At 41.4% G+C, this 15,965-nt stretch overlaps 1 protein-coding gene across 3 annotated transcripts in view; it reads right to left on the reverse strand.

The window, feature by feature from the left end:
• LOC308639887 (ADAMTS-like protein 1) overlaps window positions 1-15,965 on the reverse strand; it is a 384,577-nt gene that overhangs the window by 11,419 nt on the left and 357,193 nt on the right. For all 3 annotated transcript variants that reach the window (XM_081278265.1, XM_081278264.1, XM_081278263.1), the window contains 2 exons: window positions 4,656-4,868; window positions 2,805-2,985 (listed from right to left, as the gene is read on the reverse strand). In XM_081278265.1, coding sequence (XP_081134391.1) covers window positions 2,805-2,985; window positions 4,656-4,868 — 394 coding nt within the window. The remainder of the gene's footprint in view (window positions 1-2,804; window positions 2,986-4,655; window positions 4,869-15,965) is intronic.

Raw genomic sequence — 15,965 nt, forward strand, 5'->3', positions numbered from 1 at the left:
TGGGAAGGAACCTTGTGCCTGTCGCCTCACAGATGTTAATTAGGGGGCCTCTTCAGAGTAATTACTTGGAAAAATGACATTCCATAAGATATCCAAGTCAAATCCCTGGAAACTGTGAGTGTTATCTTATTTGGATAAGATAAATATATGGCTGACATAATTAAGAACTTTGAGATTATCTGGGTAGGCCCTAGATGCCACCACAAGTGTTCTTCTAAGAGAAAGAGGAAATTATACACAGGGAAGAGGAGAAGGCAGTATGACCTTGAAAGTTGTGTGACCACAGAGGTAGGAGGTGGAGTCCTGCAGCCACAAACAAGGAAGGCACCAGGGGACAGGGGTGGGGCAGGAAACAGTTCAACCATAGAGCCTTGAAGGGGGTATGGCCCGGCTGATACCTTGATTTTTTTTTTGGCTGCTGGCCTTCAAAACAGTGAGAGAATCAGTTTTAGTTGCTTTAAGCTACTGTTTGTGGTAATTTGTTACGGTGGCCTCAGGACAATGATACCTTGGGTCACTGACCAGAAATGTGCATCTGGAAAGAGTATGTAGAGTCAGTTGCCTTAGCTGCCCAAAAGGCTGGGAGATAGTCCTCTAGCTACTTACACCGTACTGTGGTTTTGGTACTTCCTAGTCTCTGAGCGGGAACAGTTTCCTGGGGAAGTCAGAGCCAAACCTATTACCTCTTGACCCAGGAGGTATGGGTCTCACTTAAGTGAAAGTTTTGTCTGGTAACATCTATACTTTCTATCTTACCTTAACCCATATCCCATTTAATTTGTTTAATCTTTCAGAAACGAAGAAAATTGCTTTCTGGGGCAATTTTCCACTATCACGATGCTCCATGAGTCTTATGTATCTTAAAGGGTTGCACATGTGTTAGAAATATTTGTTTTCAAAATATTCAGGCTCCAGCTACGATTTGAGTCTCTAGAAGTGAGACTGACCAAGACTATGACAAATGGGCTTTTCTCATAAAGCCAAACTATAATCTGGGGACACTCTGAATTTGATCCATATACAAATATGAAGGGGGTGCTTTTTGAATGTATCCTAGGATAGTTCTCAGAGAAGGGGAAAGGGACAGTTTGTGAAAATGAGGGAAGGTGTGGTGTTGTTCAGCCACTTCATGCAATCTGGGGAGGAAAAAACAAAAACCCAAACCCCTCTTATTGCCTGATTGCAAGGGCTGGGGGCTTATCTAACATGAAATGGTGAAAATAGCTACTTGGGTCAAAGGAGGATTTCCTAGTCCTATTTAGAAAGATGGTCAGGGCAACACTTGTTTGTGTGCAAAGAAGGATGCTAATGTGCCCAAATAGCCTGGCAGGAAAACCAGTGGAGGGTGAACCTATGGCACTTCCTAGCCAAGTGACGCCACATCTGGCTTTCAGGAGAGGCATGTAGTGGGAAGGGGAACAAATTCCTCCTGAGTCCGGATCTGTGACTTATTTAGTTTTGTGGCAATTTCCCTGCTCCTCTGCCCTGGAGAGGGATGACTGCTTGCAGAATTTCCAGCCCACAGGAGCAGAGCCACTTAGGAAGCAGGCATGAGGTGTTTTAAAACTCCTGGGGGCATTGAAACCAAAGAAGAAATAGCCATTATTATTTCATTTGCAGAAGTAAAGTAGGCTGATTGACTCTGACCATCACCAAATCAAATCAAAAAGTTCCTGGCACGTCCAAGATCTCTTCTTCATTTCACACAGCTTGGCAAGGGCAGCCTTCCAGCCCCCTAGATCCCTGGTGAATGTCAGGCCTGTATTTCAATCAACTTTTATTTCTAAATATACATTTCAGCGATTTTTTCGGGAGCTGGGGTGGGGGTTTTGAGAAAGGAGAGGTATGGGCTATGTTACCCATTCAGGAAGGGTATAAAAGGACATTAATCATTCCTGTGGAAACCTTCCCGTCAGCAAGTCAAACTGCTGATATTAATGAGTGTGTTTCATATTTCATGGAGTCTCTCCTGGTTTCAGCTGCTCCTTATGACTCAGCTGGCAAAACACAAAGCGGTTCCCTGAGCAGTGTAGGAAAGTCCTACAGATAGGTCATAAACGGGCATTTTAGGGCCAAGCCAAGTCCCCGTAGGCTCCAAGCACCATGCTGGTGCCAACTCCGAGCCCAGACATCATACCTTTAGCTAGTTTCTTAAGACTAGGGGCTGGGTGCTCAGTGGGACTCACAGCTTCTTGAAGCATGAAGATGATGTTGTAAGAGGCAGAGATTCTTTGTTATCCTGGGCTCTAAAAGGGGCCCAAGTACAGAGAATATAAATCCAAAGTTAAGGCAAGTATAGAAAATGGAGATTTATTCCAACTTTAGGGAGATGCAACTATTTGTAGAAAAGAAGAGAGCACTGATTGCACAGGTATTTAAAGTCACACAAAAAGAGGGTGTGGGTAGAGCCTAGTAATCCCTGTCCCCTCAGCTTGTCAATGAAAGATATTTCTTTCTCTTATAAAAAGCCCAGAGAGTCAGTGTATCACTGCAGGATGGGAGATATCTCTGACCAGGGCCTGGGGAACATATATATTCTGCTCCCTGAACAGATCAGAGCCTCTTAGGCCTTTGCAAATCCCAGGTAGTTATTTGCTGGTGGGCGGGAGAGGCAATAAGCAGAGCTGGGAGAGGGGCTCATTCTGAGGATGCTGTCAGCAAGGCAGAGAGGCCTGGAAAACCCACGCCTAAAGGAAGGAATGGCTCCCTGGATTGCTTTTCTCCCTGCAAAGTGCTAGACGAGGGCTGACCGTCAACTTGGTTGTAAGTTAGGGCCCACCCTGGGAATGGGAGGCCACACTCACCGGGAAGGGCAGTCTCTCCGGTTGCAGGCAATGGGCTGCACAGCAGGGCGGGCCTTCCCTGCACAGTGAGCAGGATCCACTTCCGTGTTATTCAGTAGACACCTCAGGCGGGGCTGCTGAACACCCCTGTTGCCACAAGATGCTGAACAGGTCACCAGTCTGTCCACAGACCACCAGTAATCTGTCATAAGAGGAGGATCAGAGGTGAAGAGAGCAGAACATCACTGCCCTCACTCCATTTCTTCTGAGCAGGGCCAGGGGAAGGTGGAAGGGGGCTGGGGGTTGGCATGTAGGCGGAGGGAGAAGTTCTTATAAATGAGGCTCTGCTTCTGGGTGGGCACCATTCCCCACCTATTAGGCAAGCCCCAGGGTCTCGAGGAACCTCAGATGATTCCTCCAAAAAATGACTACCATAACTCTCACGTGTTCATGTCTCTGTGAGGGTTGGATATGAAGAAAGTAAAGGGCCAGGCTCAGTGCCGGACACACAGAGAGGACTTACTCAATAGCCACAGCCCTTACTGTTTTTAAAATACTGACTAAAGTACTCTTACTGGTTTATGAGAAAGGGACTTTATTTTTCTACAGAGATATATAAATATATCAGAGATAATCATATTTAAAAGTAGAGATCCGAGCTGGATTTTGTAAATTTTTTTTTGATTTTTAGTTTTGTAAATGTTACTAAAAAACAGCCTCTTCAGAGAGTTCTCATTTACATGAGACAATGATGTCAGTGAAAAAGCCTATTTCTCTGGTTTTTCTATTTGATGGTCTGGGACTCACTGGTAGGAAAGCTATTAAAAATACATGTGGGCTGGTAAACTCTGAGTGTTTATTTGCAAGTTCTCATGGCAGATAGGCCCTGGATTCTGTTTTTTAGCAGAGAATAATTGGCTGGCAAGAAAATGGAATATTTGTTTTCCTCTCTGGAAAGCAAAATGGCAGGGGAGAATTTTTAAGAGGAAAACCTATGTGCTCAGAAAAATCTTCCTTCTCTTTCCTCCCTCCTTTTGTGCCATGTTGGCACAAAACTGACACTTCCCACAGAATCCTCCATTTTGGAATAAATGCAGTAGCATTTGACTTTCCTTAAGCATATCACATAAGGTCACAGGTAGAACTAGCCTAGGGAAAACTCAAAAGCCTTCCATAGTTTCTATAAAAAGGCTGGTTTGGGCTCTCTTCCCACCATTTGGCTCATTCACAACTCTTCTGGTGCAGTGAATGCCAGGCCCCACCCAGGGGCTTTCTGACCTGCCTGTATTCCTGGAAAGCTCACAGACTGTGCCTTGCCAGGGTCAAAGGAATGGTGCCTGGAGAGTCCTCAGCATGTGACTGCAGCCCACCACTCTCCAGAAGGTGCAGCTGGCAGGACACCATCCCCTCCCCCAGCAGGAGACAATGACCATAGTGTTCCAATCAAGAGGTATTTTTTAACCCAATCAACAGGGAACACGAAATTTTAAGTAGACTACTCTGTGGTGTGTGTGTGTGTGTGTGTGTGTGTGTGTGTGTGTTCTTTTCTAGTTAAACTAGTAATTAGAAAATAGAATTAACTTTGATAAATAGTTGTGTTTTCTTGGTCTTAAGCAACGGTAATATTTGATCAGAAGGACGGATTTAGGGAGGCACCGATGCTGATGTGACCAGGTTCTCCTGTGATGGGACCTGGTGGCTCTTCTGAAGGGCTATGTTGGCAGAAGTACGGTTTCATTGCACTGAAATGGGATTCATCTTTGGTTTTCATGGCCTAGGTACCATAGGAGCTCAGAAATCACTTTATTCCCGGAGAATCTTGTTCCCAGGTGGGCTTTCTTTTTGACACCCTAAAGCCTGATGGGTTCTTACCTTGGATGACCAAAGACGCCTTCTGCACCAGCATCCCTGCCTCATTCTGCGCGAGGCAGCTGAATTCCCCTTGAGAACCACCACTGAGATTTGCAACCTGAAGGATCTGTCCAGATGCCAGGATGTGATGTGTCAGTCCTGTGGTGGTGGCAATTGGTTGACCACCATGGAACCAGGTGATATTGGGGGTGGGATAGCCTTTGATGGGGCAGCCTAGAGGAAGAGACGAGAGGAGAAATAAGCCATTGGCAAAGCCTGAAAAAGACACATTTCTGGAGAGTTGTTTTGTGTCTTTATGACTCTAGAAGGCATACACATACTGTGGCTTTACCCCTAGCACTTATCTTATGTTAGTCATTCCTAACAAACAGGAGATATTTTTATTATGTGGGCTTCTGGAATAGTGATTCTTATTCATTAAATTTTACAAAAATTCTTAGATCTATTTATGCCCCTGTACTAATTGGTAAGAAAAAATGATAAAATCAGCATTCATTATTGCATAGTTTTTCAAATTAGCTTCTATGCTGATTTTATTAAGAAATTGCTTCTTCAAATGTAATACATTGGAAAATAACATACTACATGGTAACAGTTAAGAATCAAGTATTAATTGGTAAAAGTCTAACATCTGCCTTCATTTTACTCTTTATATGATTTTTGAAGTAAAAAATCTTCACCTGAGACTAGGAAAATTATTTTAAACATTGATCTAATTTCTTCATGAAGAACTTTTTTTTGATAACTTTTATCCTCAATTGAATATATAAAATATTACAGTTATCTACTCATTAAACATATTTTGATACATTAAAATTCCAAAATATTAAGCTGAGACATTGGGTCTACCTAAGCCTTTGTATCCCAGAATTAGAAAGATAAACAGATGGCCACTATGAGAGAAAACACATTTCATCTAAATTTGGAATACTTGCCAAATTCACTGTTGGGGCCCCAGTGACTTAGCTCCCATAGAATATTTATTGGAAGTTTAAACTATGAGAAATCATTAAAAATAAAGATACTGTGGAGGCCTTTCCTCAGTTTGGTTAGGAAAAAATGTCTATTTTCTACTTATTGCTCTCGGGACAGTTAAGATAAGACTACCAAGAAGATCCCAGCTAATGTAGGATTTTTAAAAAAGCACACTAAAGCCTCTCTGAAACTTTTCAGGGTGAAGCTCAGCTTTTCAGATAGTTTTAGAAAAGAAACCTATTTTTGTTACTTTCATTTTCAGTTATACTAAATTCATAATTCTCAAGGAGAATTCTAGGTTTTGATAGGGCCCTATGCCTTCAGTTTTCAAATTTGTAAACAAGAACATGTGATGATCTTTGAGGTACATTTAGGTTCCAATGAAATGATCTTTAAAGTGCTTTTAAGTCCCAAAATTTCTCAACATCATATCAGACTCATCATCCCCACCTCTCTTCTTCCCTTCCCAATATAGTCAAGTGATAGGAGCCAAGTAGACCTTTTTAATCCAATTACTTGGATCAATACATAGTGCAATAGAGCTGTCCACTGAGGGGCTCATGGAAGACATGTTTACATGGAGGTTACGTAGGATGAAGAGAGGTAGAGATTACAGACTAAACATCACATGGTGTTCTTCCTTATGTGCAAGTCTGCCTTTGCATCTGAATTTTACCTTTTCATAAGGACCTCAGTCATATTGAATTAGGGCCTACATTACTAACCTCACTTTAACTTGATCATCTGCAAAGACACAAGTCCAAATAAGGGCCTTTCACAGCTACTGGGTGTTAGGATTTCATGTTTTGTGGGAGCACAACTTAACTCTGAGGACTATCCTAAGAAAAGCACAACAGTCTAGGCAATATGATGAAACAAAGGATAAAGTTCAAAGACACTAAGGCAGCTGGAAGTTCTTGAGCAGAATTCTGAAAATGGGGGTGCTAGATAGAAGCCCTAGAAATCTGCATAAATTCCTCTTGAGTCTTTGTTCAACTTAAGATGTTTAGCACAGGGTTAAATTCTACAAGGCTGAGCTAAGAGCAACCAGGGAACTGTGAGCTTAACATTTTCCAGAACCCAAATAAGGCTGGAAAGGCTTCAAGTTCTGATAAGCTAGAGTGGGTCATTCTTGTTGATAATTTGGGGCATTCACTGGAGAGCTCAGAAAAGTCCTAGAGTAAAGGCTATTCTAGACCGCCCTAACTAACCTTAAGAAGGTCAAATTGAACTTTAAATAAGTGATTAACAGAAGAAAACCCAATAATCTCTAGAGAAAGATAAAAAAACCCTGACACTTATGATGTAAAATATACACTGTAAAATCTATAGCTGAATATTCCTTGACTAGTCATGAAGTAAGAAAATGTGACCTCTAACCAGGACTCCACCCCCCAAAAATTGGTCAATGGAAACAGATCCTGAAATTACAGGGATAATGAGTTATAAACAAGGGTATTATAACAGGGTATTACAATATTTTAAGTATTTAAAGGAAAACATGCGTACATGGAGAAAAAAGTGGAAGTTATAAATGAACTTCTACAAATAACATACACATCTATATGTATATATAAATAGAATTTTTTGTGGTGCTAGGGATTTAACTCAGGGCCTCATGCATGCTAGGTAAGCACTCTTCTATCGACTACATCCCTAGCTCCAACATATATTTTTTTGAAATGAAAAGTTCACTGAATAGGATTAGTTCAAGATTGAACATTATAGAAAAGGATCTGTGAAACTGAAGATGTGGTAATAGGAATGAACCAAAGTGAAGAAAAAGAGATAAGAGACCAAAAAGAGATTTTTAAATTGTCAAAGGTATGTTAGATAAGAATATGGTTACATGGATGTTAAAATTTTTCACTTAGGATTATATATTTCAGTGGATATAAAATTTACCTAAAAGAACAATGGAGAAGGGAGAGAGCAGAGAGTGGGCAGAAATATGGGATAGGAATGGCAGAATGTTTACTAAAGTTGGATGACGAGGGCACGGAGATTCATCCCACGATTCTATTTACTTGGGATATATGTGATGTTATTCATAATAAAAACATGTTCACATTGTTTAAATCAATGATCTCCAGTGTCTAATTGATTTTCATTTATTCTGTTTATTCATCTCTATGCTTTGTCTTTAAGGTTTTTAACAAGCTTAAGAAAATGTGTGGTTCCATCTTGCTATTTGCAAAAATATTTTCCAAATATTTTATAATCTATGAAACTTAAAATTCCTTGCTGGCTCACTTTCATTCATTCAGCTCTACTGAAGTCAGAGATCACTTTTATTTGAACTTCATCACTCTTTATTTAAACAGCTTTAATTTGGTTGCTTTCTAGGCAGGCACTGCCCGACCCCTGAAGTTTACATACATAGCTGCTTGGAGTAGAGGTTTTCCCACCTTCCCTTGCTGTAAGGGGTGAAGCATGTGGTTATATTCAGGGGAATTGAAGGAAAAATGATGTGTACACCTTATGAAGCATATCTTTAAAAGAAAAGAACTTGTTCTTCTGCCTTCGCCAGCCTTCTTTCTGTACAGCCAGCCATCTTGGCATGGGAGGGGAAGGACAACACCAAGGGATGTCAGAGCCATAGAGTTTGAAGAAATTCCACCCTGACCCTAACCAATATAATACGTTGTCAGCTTAAGTTTGGAACATATTCCTCTAATCATGACTTGGAGCAGTGCTATGGTTTGGATATGAGGTGTCCCCTGAAAAGCTCATGTGGCAAGGCAGCAATGTTCAAAGGTGAAATGATTAGATTATGAGAACTGTAACCTAATCAGTGGATTAATCCACTTGAGGGATCAATAATTTGAATAGACTACTGACTGCTAATCATAGGTAGGTGAGGTGTGACTGGAGGAAGTAGGTCACGGGGAGCATGCCCCTGGGGACTGTATCTTGTCCTTCTACCATGATGTTCTGTCTCCGCAGGCCCAGAGCAGCAGAGTCAGATGAACATGGACTAAGACCTCTGAAACTGACAGCCCCCAATAAACCACTTTTCCTCTAAGTTGTTCTTGTTGATTACAACAACAAAAAGCTAACTCAAGCAGAAATACACTTCTGCCTTACGTTCCTGTTATTTGATGTCTTTATTACAATTGCCGATATACTAACTACAACAATCCTAAAATACCCTCTCACTCCTGAGGCCATGTATATCTCTGCTATGTAGTTCACAGTATTCAGATCAGGATAGTGACCACAGAGAATGTACTTATATGGATGATCAGGCATCTTAGGTTGAAATGCTGTAGGAAAGTCTACTTTTAGTCCACTTTTATATATTTCAAAAGGAAATTAACAACCAAGATAAACAACATACAACTAAAGTCAATGAACAAAATTGCTGATTGTCTGGCTTTTCCATTGCTGATCTGTCTTTCCGGGCTTTTAACTGACCACATAGGTTATTCTTAAAAACTTCCTTTGTACTCAAAATTGGTGGCTTCTTAGTGCACATGGACTGCAGGCCCCTGAGCTTTTATGTACATATTTATGTGTGTGTCTTTGTGTGTATACTGTGGTCTCTGAGGTTGCGAGCAGCAATAGTCAAAATAAGGAATCTAACATGAATTCCCACTGTGTATGTTCCCAGTGAATAATTATCCATGTTTCACTGTTAATGAGAAAACCTGGCTTGTAACAGGGTTCCTTACTGTCACGAACATTTCTCATTTGTTAAAGTAAAAGAAGTATCAATCATTTTTTGAAGCTAAGCAATCTCTCTGTGTGCCATTTACAAGGCCATCCAAAAACTGTGTGCTAATGTATTCCACACCTCCTAAGAGGCCAAATAATAAACCACTCCAGGCCCTGCTTTTGCTTTGGTGAGGAAGTTAACAGTGTTTAATGGAGGGGCTAGCAGCTCTTTCTTCTGATTTCCTCCCAGCCACACGAGTGCCAACCATTTCCATCCTCCAAACCTCAAGGCCTTCCCCAGGAAATGGACAATCTGCAGGAGTGACAGTGTTCGCTCCTTGGGCCTCAGCTAGTAAAGGTTTCGAGTTGGTGAGGTGGCTGAGGAGGAAGCGGGCTTGGGAAGGCTGCCTAGCTAATGAGCGTTCTGGCAGCAGAAAGCCTCCCTCCATCAACCCTTCTTAACCAGTGAAAGAAAATATTGCCTTTAGGCCTCCATTCCTAGGCCCTCTGTGGTTCTAAATTGAGCCAAAGCCAGGTGTGATTCACATATGTGAGGCTTTTTTTTTTTCCTTTTCTCCCTAGATTCATTTACTTTTTTTTTTTTTTAACACATTGACTGGAGAGCGAGAAAAGTTTAGAATGGAGGAGAGGTACCCACTGAGAAAAATCAAATTATATAAGAAATTTCCTCCTCTTTTTATTTGTGATTGATTTATCTTAAAGGTAGGCAAAAACATCTCTTTGTGGCTCACACATCCCAAGAGACTGATACAAAACAGGGGAGAGGAAGCAGAGCTTTCACACTGAAGAAAGGATGAGTCTAAAACCAAACAAGGAATTCCGCATTATTGTTTGCCCTGAACATTGTTTGCCCTTGCAGAGCCAATGGCCCCAGCAAGGACAAGCCATCAGTCCAGCTGTACCATGTAACATGCCACAGTTGAAGTCTCTGCTTCCATTGACCTCACTGACTTTCTTTACTCTTGCCTCAGATTTTACACTGGTTTCTGTAATTAAAATAACCTGACTCAGGGAAACAGTGTGAGTCTGACAGGTGAGAGAAACATGAGGGTAGGAAATTGGATACTTGGCCTCCAGTTTCTTTGCACCCTCACAGAAGGTGCTGGATAACTTGAAAGGTGCAAGGACAGAGCAGTCTTTGAGGCACCTGTCTCAAAAGAAACTCTGAACTCATGAGAATCACTACTCAGTTTTTTTTTTAATTTAAAGAGAGGAAAATCACCAGGATATTTTGCATGCAGCTTGATTTGTGGGTTTCTCTGTAGGACAGATCAAGTCCACTCTGGCATTCATTAGCTGTCCATCACTTGTGTGAGTCACACCTCCACAGTTGATTTTCACAAGTTCTTAGCCTTACTGAGCAGAAGTAAGGTTTCTGAGTGCATATCCTCTCCTTTCTCCCTCTTTCTGACCAAATAGCTGAACAAAGGCAGCTAAATTTTGGTCAATCAATGATACCTGTAAATGGACTGAAAAAGATTCACAAGAAAGAAAGGTTTGAAAAATGGGGAATATATAACCCAGAGAAGGAGAAGAAATAAGTAGTACTCGGGGAATTTTCACTTATTTAACTGCTATCTAAAGGAAAAGAAAGCTGTGGCAGATTAGGACACGCTGTGTAAAAATATTAAAGACGTGGCATGATTACTTCATGAGCTGGCTCCAGGCCTGTCAGCATTTTCATTATAATCCTGTATTTTTCACGGAGTTAAAACTTTCTATAAAAATGATGTGTGCTGGGATGAAACTTGGCTCTTGGTGTAGTCAGTCTGGGAGTCCTTTCCTTAATTTAATTTTATAAAACTGGAAAATACTCAGTCCTTTAAAATTTATGAAGGGCTCTCCATTGTGCTAGTGGTCTAAGGGGGTGCATGGGGCTCTCTCTGAGGCCATGGGGTGACTGGAAAGAAGGGATACTGCTTCACTGCAGTCTTTGGTGCCTGGTCCTTTCAGGTTTGGTGTCCCCTAGGGCAACAGAGCTGGTCTTTAAAGAGGCTTAGAATGAGCGGGAGCTGGCACCAGGCAGGAGGCTGAGAGAAATGATTAATTTATATTGGAAAAACTCAGTTCCTTACTCCCCATTTGTCAGCTGGTCCCCAGAAGGCTGTGGAAGAAGACAAGCAACTTTAATTTTTACTCCGATTTCTGGGACCTCCCAATAAGCTGGTCAAATAACCAGGCCAAGACTATTCCCATGTACATTTGCCCAAAGAAAACTAACTTTAAAACATTCCAGGAAAAATGGAACTATACAAGTCCATTTTCCATTCCCCAAATGTCTTTTTACCCCTAGGGCAAGCTTTGGGTTTCCATTGGCAGGGGGTATAGTAATGTCTCCCATGTTCCTGGGAATCTGGCGGAAGAACTTGATATATTTCTCAGCATGAAAAGTAGCTCCCTCCAGATTTATGACTTGATTAAGGCCTTACTGTCTCCAAAATGATTTAGTTACTACTTATTGAATGCTCTTACCCACACCTTAGGACCTGGTTATTTGCAGGTAAGGAGGGTAAAATACCCACATCTGATACATGCACATGTAGCCTTGGCTATGGAAATACGATAGCATTGTCTAAGGTAGAGTTTGGTGGCATTGAACAATATGCTTGTCTCAGGGTTGACTGAGCCACTCTGGGAGGGGGAGAAAGGAGGCAGGCTCTAGGAAAGTGGTCCAGTTTTAAAAATGCACAGTAAAAGTTGCTTTGGATTTAACTTATCACAAGTGGATAATGCAGAGTTCCCATGTGTCCTTCTCTGCCAGTAGGATCTTGGCATAAAGAACACCTTTTAAAAACACATCAGCATTTTTAAAAAGTTTCAACTTTCTGGGTTTATAAATCCCTGATTGACTTTACTCTCAGGTTGCTGGCAGGTGCTACCTATCCTGCAGGAGGGGAGACTAGAATGGCCCGGGAGGCATTTCTGCAAGCTCCCTGGACTGAGGAAGGACTTTCAATCCACTGATGAGATGACCTTTAAATGAACCCCAGAATATGAATTGTACTTGGGTCCTACCATCCTGCTGAGAAGGGCCCCAAGTCAGATCGCCCCTCTCTGCATATTTATGTCATATCCATTGAGTCTAGATTCAATAAGGAATAAGACTGATGTTTTCTATTTGGTCTGAAATGAATGATTATTTAAAGACTCCAATAGGTGCTCTCTGTAATATCCAAGGTGCTACTCCTTTGAGAAGAAAACTGCAGTTTCAGGGTAAAAGCCCTGGACTCTGTGCATATTCTTCCCTAGAGGAACATATCTGTTTTCACCCCCGCTCTACAGCCAATGGGGAGGCAAACTAGAAAATATCCTGATTAGGTGGGGAAAAAAAAAAACAAGCCAGCAGCAGCTCAGAGCCAACATGCCTTCGTGAACTCAGGCAAAGTTTGGTTCTGTTTATGGGTGAGAGCCATTGCAAAAGAAATGAAAACCCACAGGCACAAAGAAAGAGAATTCACTCTCAGCTCTGTATACACCCCATTTCAGTTCTCTTCTGCTGAACCAAAGCCACAGAACAGCGGCAGAGATGAAGAATGGCTAATATTCATAGCAGGTATCCTGAGAGGCCTCACTGGGGCACGGCCCAGGGTTCAGCGGCAAGTCACAGGAAGGAGCAACTGCTGACGAGGAATTCCAGAGTGAGCCGTAGGGGTGGAGCTGCTGGGGCAACATGAAGACCTTTCCTGAATTTATTATTCCCACATAAGTCTCCTGGGTCTTGAGGCTCCAGAAACTTCTCAACAAAGTGAAGAAAATAATAAACACTGAGAGTGAGGTGAATAAGGGAGAGAATTTTGCAGGCTCACTGGAGTAGGGCTGAGAGCCATGAGGAGGCTCATGAAGAGCAAGGGCAGGGGTGGTCTGTGGTGCATGTGTAAGGATGCTCCTGGCTGATTCTGCTGGGGCAATAATACATCTGGCAGGGGATGTCTGGCTTTTTGTAGCCAAGCCCATAGAACGTGCGGTTTTCTAAGTACCCATAAATAGAGATGTCTTCTGAAGGGGAGGTCAGACACCCACAGCCTAGACAGGGAGGCCATGGTTACAATAGGACATGCATCTAAAGAGCAGACAGTAGCTGTCCAAATGCCTGATCTTTGTCCTGCCATCTACATTTCTAGTGCTGATTTGTTTTTGGCTCCTAATTCCCTTCGGGTGTAGTTCCCAGATGTGCCTTGGAACTATATATACAGTGATTCCCTTGGAGTATTTAGTGGACTCCTTCAAAGTTTAAGGGAGATGTAACATGGTTCAAATCCCTGGGACCAACTGTGATCTTTGAAAAACAGCACTTGGATTTAGAGATCCTAAAAGCAAGACAGCCTCCCCAGGCAATCTGGGATTTGGGGCTTTCTAGGCCTACATGAGGGAATGCATATGCTGTTCAGCCAAGTTTGTTTTTTTGGGATTCCCCATTCCCCATAGCACTCCCCATTAGGAAGGTTGAGAGTCTAGAGCAAAAGATGCAGTTTGAAAGATGGACATGTACCTGACCTCTGGCACCTGACCTTTTTGTAACTGATGGAAGTGAGAACTTATGTTCCCAATGAGCTTCTCAAAGGCATTCCAAAGATGGCAGAGAAATGGAAGCCCAGAGGTCCAGGCTTGGGCAGAGCAAGGATGCTCACTTGGGGGAGGGGTTATGCTTGTTTTTCAGTAACCTTATTTGGTTCCTATACTCCACTTTAATATGTGGAACTAGCATTTTATTAGAGTTTTGTTTTTAGATCTTTCTAAAGACTAACGCTGGGAAATACTATAAAACAGAGGGGGGGGGGGCAAAAACCCTTTTCCTGTGGTAATAAGATTTTCCCCCCTTAAAATGTATTTTTTGATTATGGTGTGTGGGGAGCAGGGATTCAATCCCCTGCAAGAAGGAAACATTTATAAGATCCTCACATATTAATATCTGACTGTCAAAAAATATATTAAAACTCAGTACTAGAAAGATTTTGTCAATGTTGGTAAAAGCCTAAAGCAGGAATTAGTGAATTTTTGGGGGGTGAATGGCTAGAAAGTAAACATTTTAGTCTTCATGGGCCATTTGGTCTTTGTCACAACTACTAACCTCTGCCAAAGTAACCTGAAAACAGCCACAGACAAAATGTAAATGAATGGCATTGGTGAGCCAGTGCCCAAATAAAACTTTATATATAAAGAGGTGATAGTCTAGACTTTGCCCCAGGCCCAACCTCTGATTGAGTGTATGAGATCATCAGGGTTGTTGTATACAGAGAACTAATGGTACAGTAAAACCACTAAATACCTGGGCAAGATACATTTCTACCTCCAAAGAGAACAGTCATTTTAACAAGAGAAGAAAGTTCAATCCTTCCTTTCCTAGTTGAAAGACTCAACTTGCTGCTCTAAAAAATATCAATGCATGTTCCTTATAGATTAAAAGTTCATAAAAACATAAAAATCAACCTTCCCCAGATTGCACTGCTCAGAGATACTCAGAGATAACTGCTGTGTTGTTTGTTCCAATCAGACAAATGCACATAAGTCACTAGTTATATTAGTAAATTTTACTAGATATATTAGTAAATCTTGGGCAGTCTTCTCATTGATGGATATAGATCTACACCATCCTTTCAAATTGTTGCTTAGGAGTCTATATGTGAATGTATCAGAATCTTTTATATAATCACCTCTCTATAGATAATTACATTATTTCTGATTTTTCATTAATGTAGACTGTGCTGTGGTAAATTTCTTAGAACATGTATCTCTGAGTCCAAACAGCTCCTTGGGTAACATTACTAAAGTGGCATTTCTGGGTCAATAAGTATCATTTAAAAATATTAGTGTGTATTGCCAAATTGCCTTCTGGAGGTGTTATACTCTTTGGGTCTTGAGCAACAAAGCATGTTAGCATATATTATCAAATTCTTGTATACTATGATTGGCAGGCAGAAGGCTGTCCCCCTCCCCCAGTAGAAATCCACATGCTAATCCCTGAAAGCTGTGAATATGCTATCTTACATAGCAAAAGGGACATTGCAAACATGATGAAGACAGGATCCTGAGATGGAGGATTATCATAGATTATTCATGTTGGCTCCCTATAACTGAAAGGGTCCTCATAGTAGGGGCCCTTTCTAGATGATAGAATTGGAGACAGATGTGGAGGTGCTCTGCTCTCATCCTTGAGTGGAGGGAGAGCTGCAGCCAAGGAGTAGAGAAGGCTTTTTTGCATTTTCTTAGCAAATGCAAGGGAATGAATCTCCCCTAGAGCCTCCACAGGAAGCACAGCTTGTCCAATGTGACATTAGCCCAGCAAAACCTGTTTTGTGCTTTAGACCTCCAGAACATAAAAAGAATAGATCTGTATTGCTTTAAGTCACCAAATTTGTGGGAATTTGTTATGGCAACAATCAGAAATCAAAACAGATTTTATGAACGCTTATCATCTTTACTAATTTTCTACACAGCAAATAGTATCTCATTTTAATTTGCTTTTCTTTGATTACAGTAAGATTGAATCTGTTTTCAACCTTTTGTACACAGTAAGTAGTTAATATTTCTGGTCACAGATCTCTTTGAGAATCTGAGAAAGTTCTGGATTCTTTCATCAGATAAAAGCATATCTGCAGGTGCCTATACAGTCCCCAAAAGCTCACAGAACCCAGGTTAAGAACTCTGGAGCTAGACAGC

Source organism: Spermophilus citellus, assembly GCF_964194105.1.
Source record: "Spermophilus citellus genome assembly, chromosome: 2".
Classification (NCBI taxonomy): domain Eukaryota; kingdom Metazoa; phylum Chordata; class Mammalia; order Rodentia; family Sciuridae; genus Spermophilus; species Spermophilus citellus.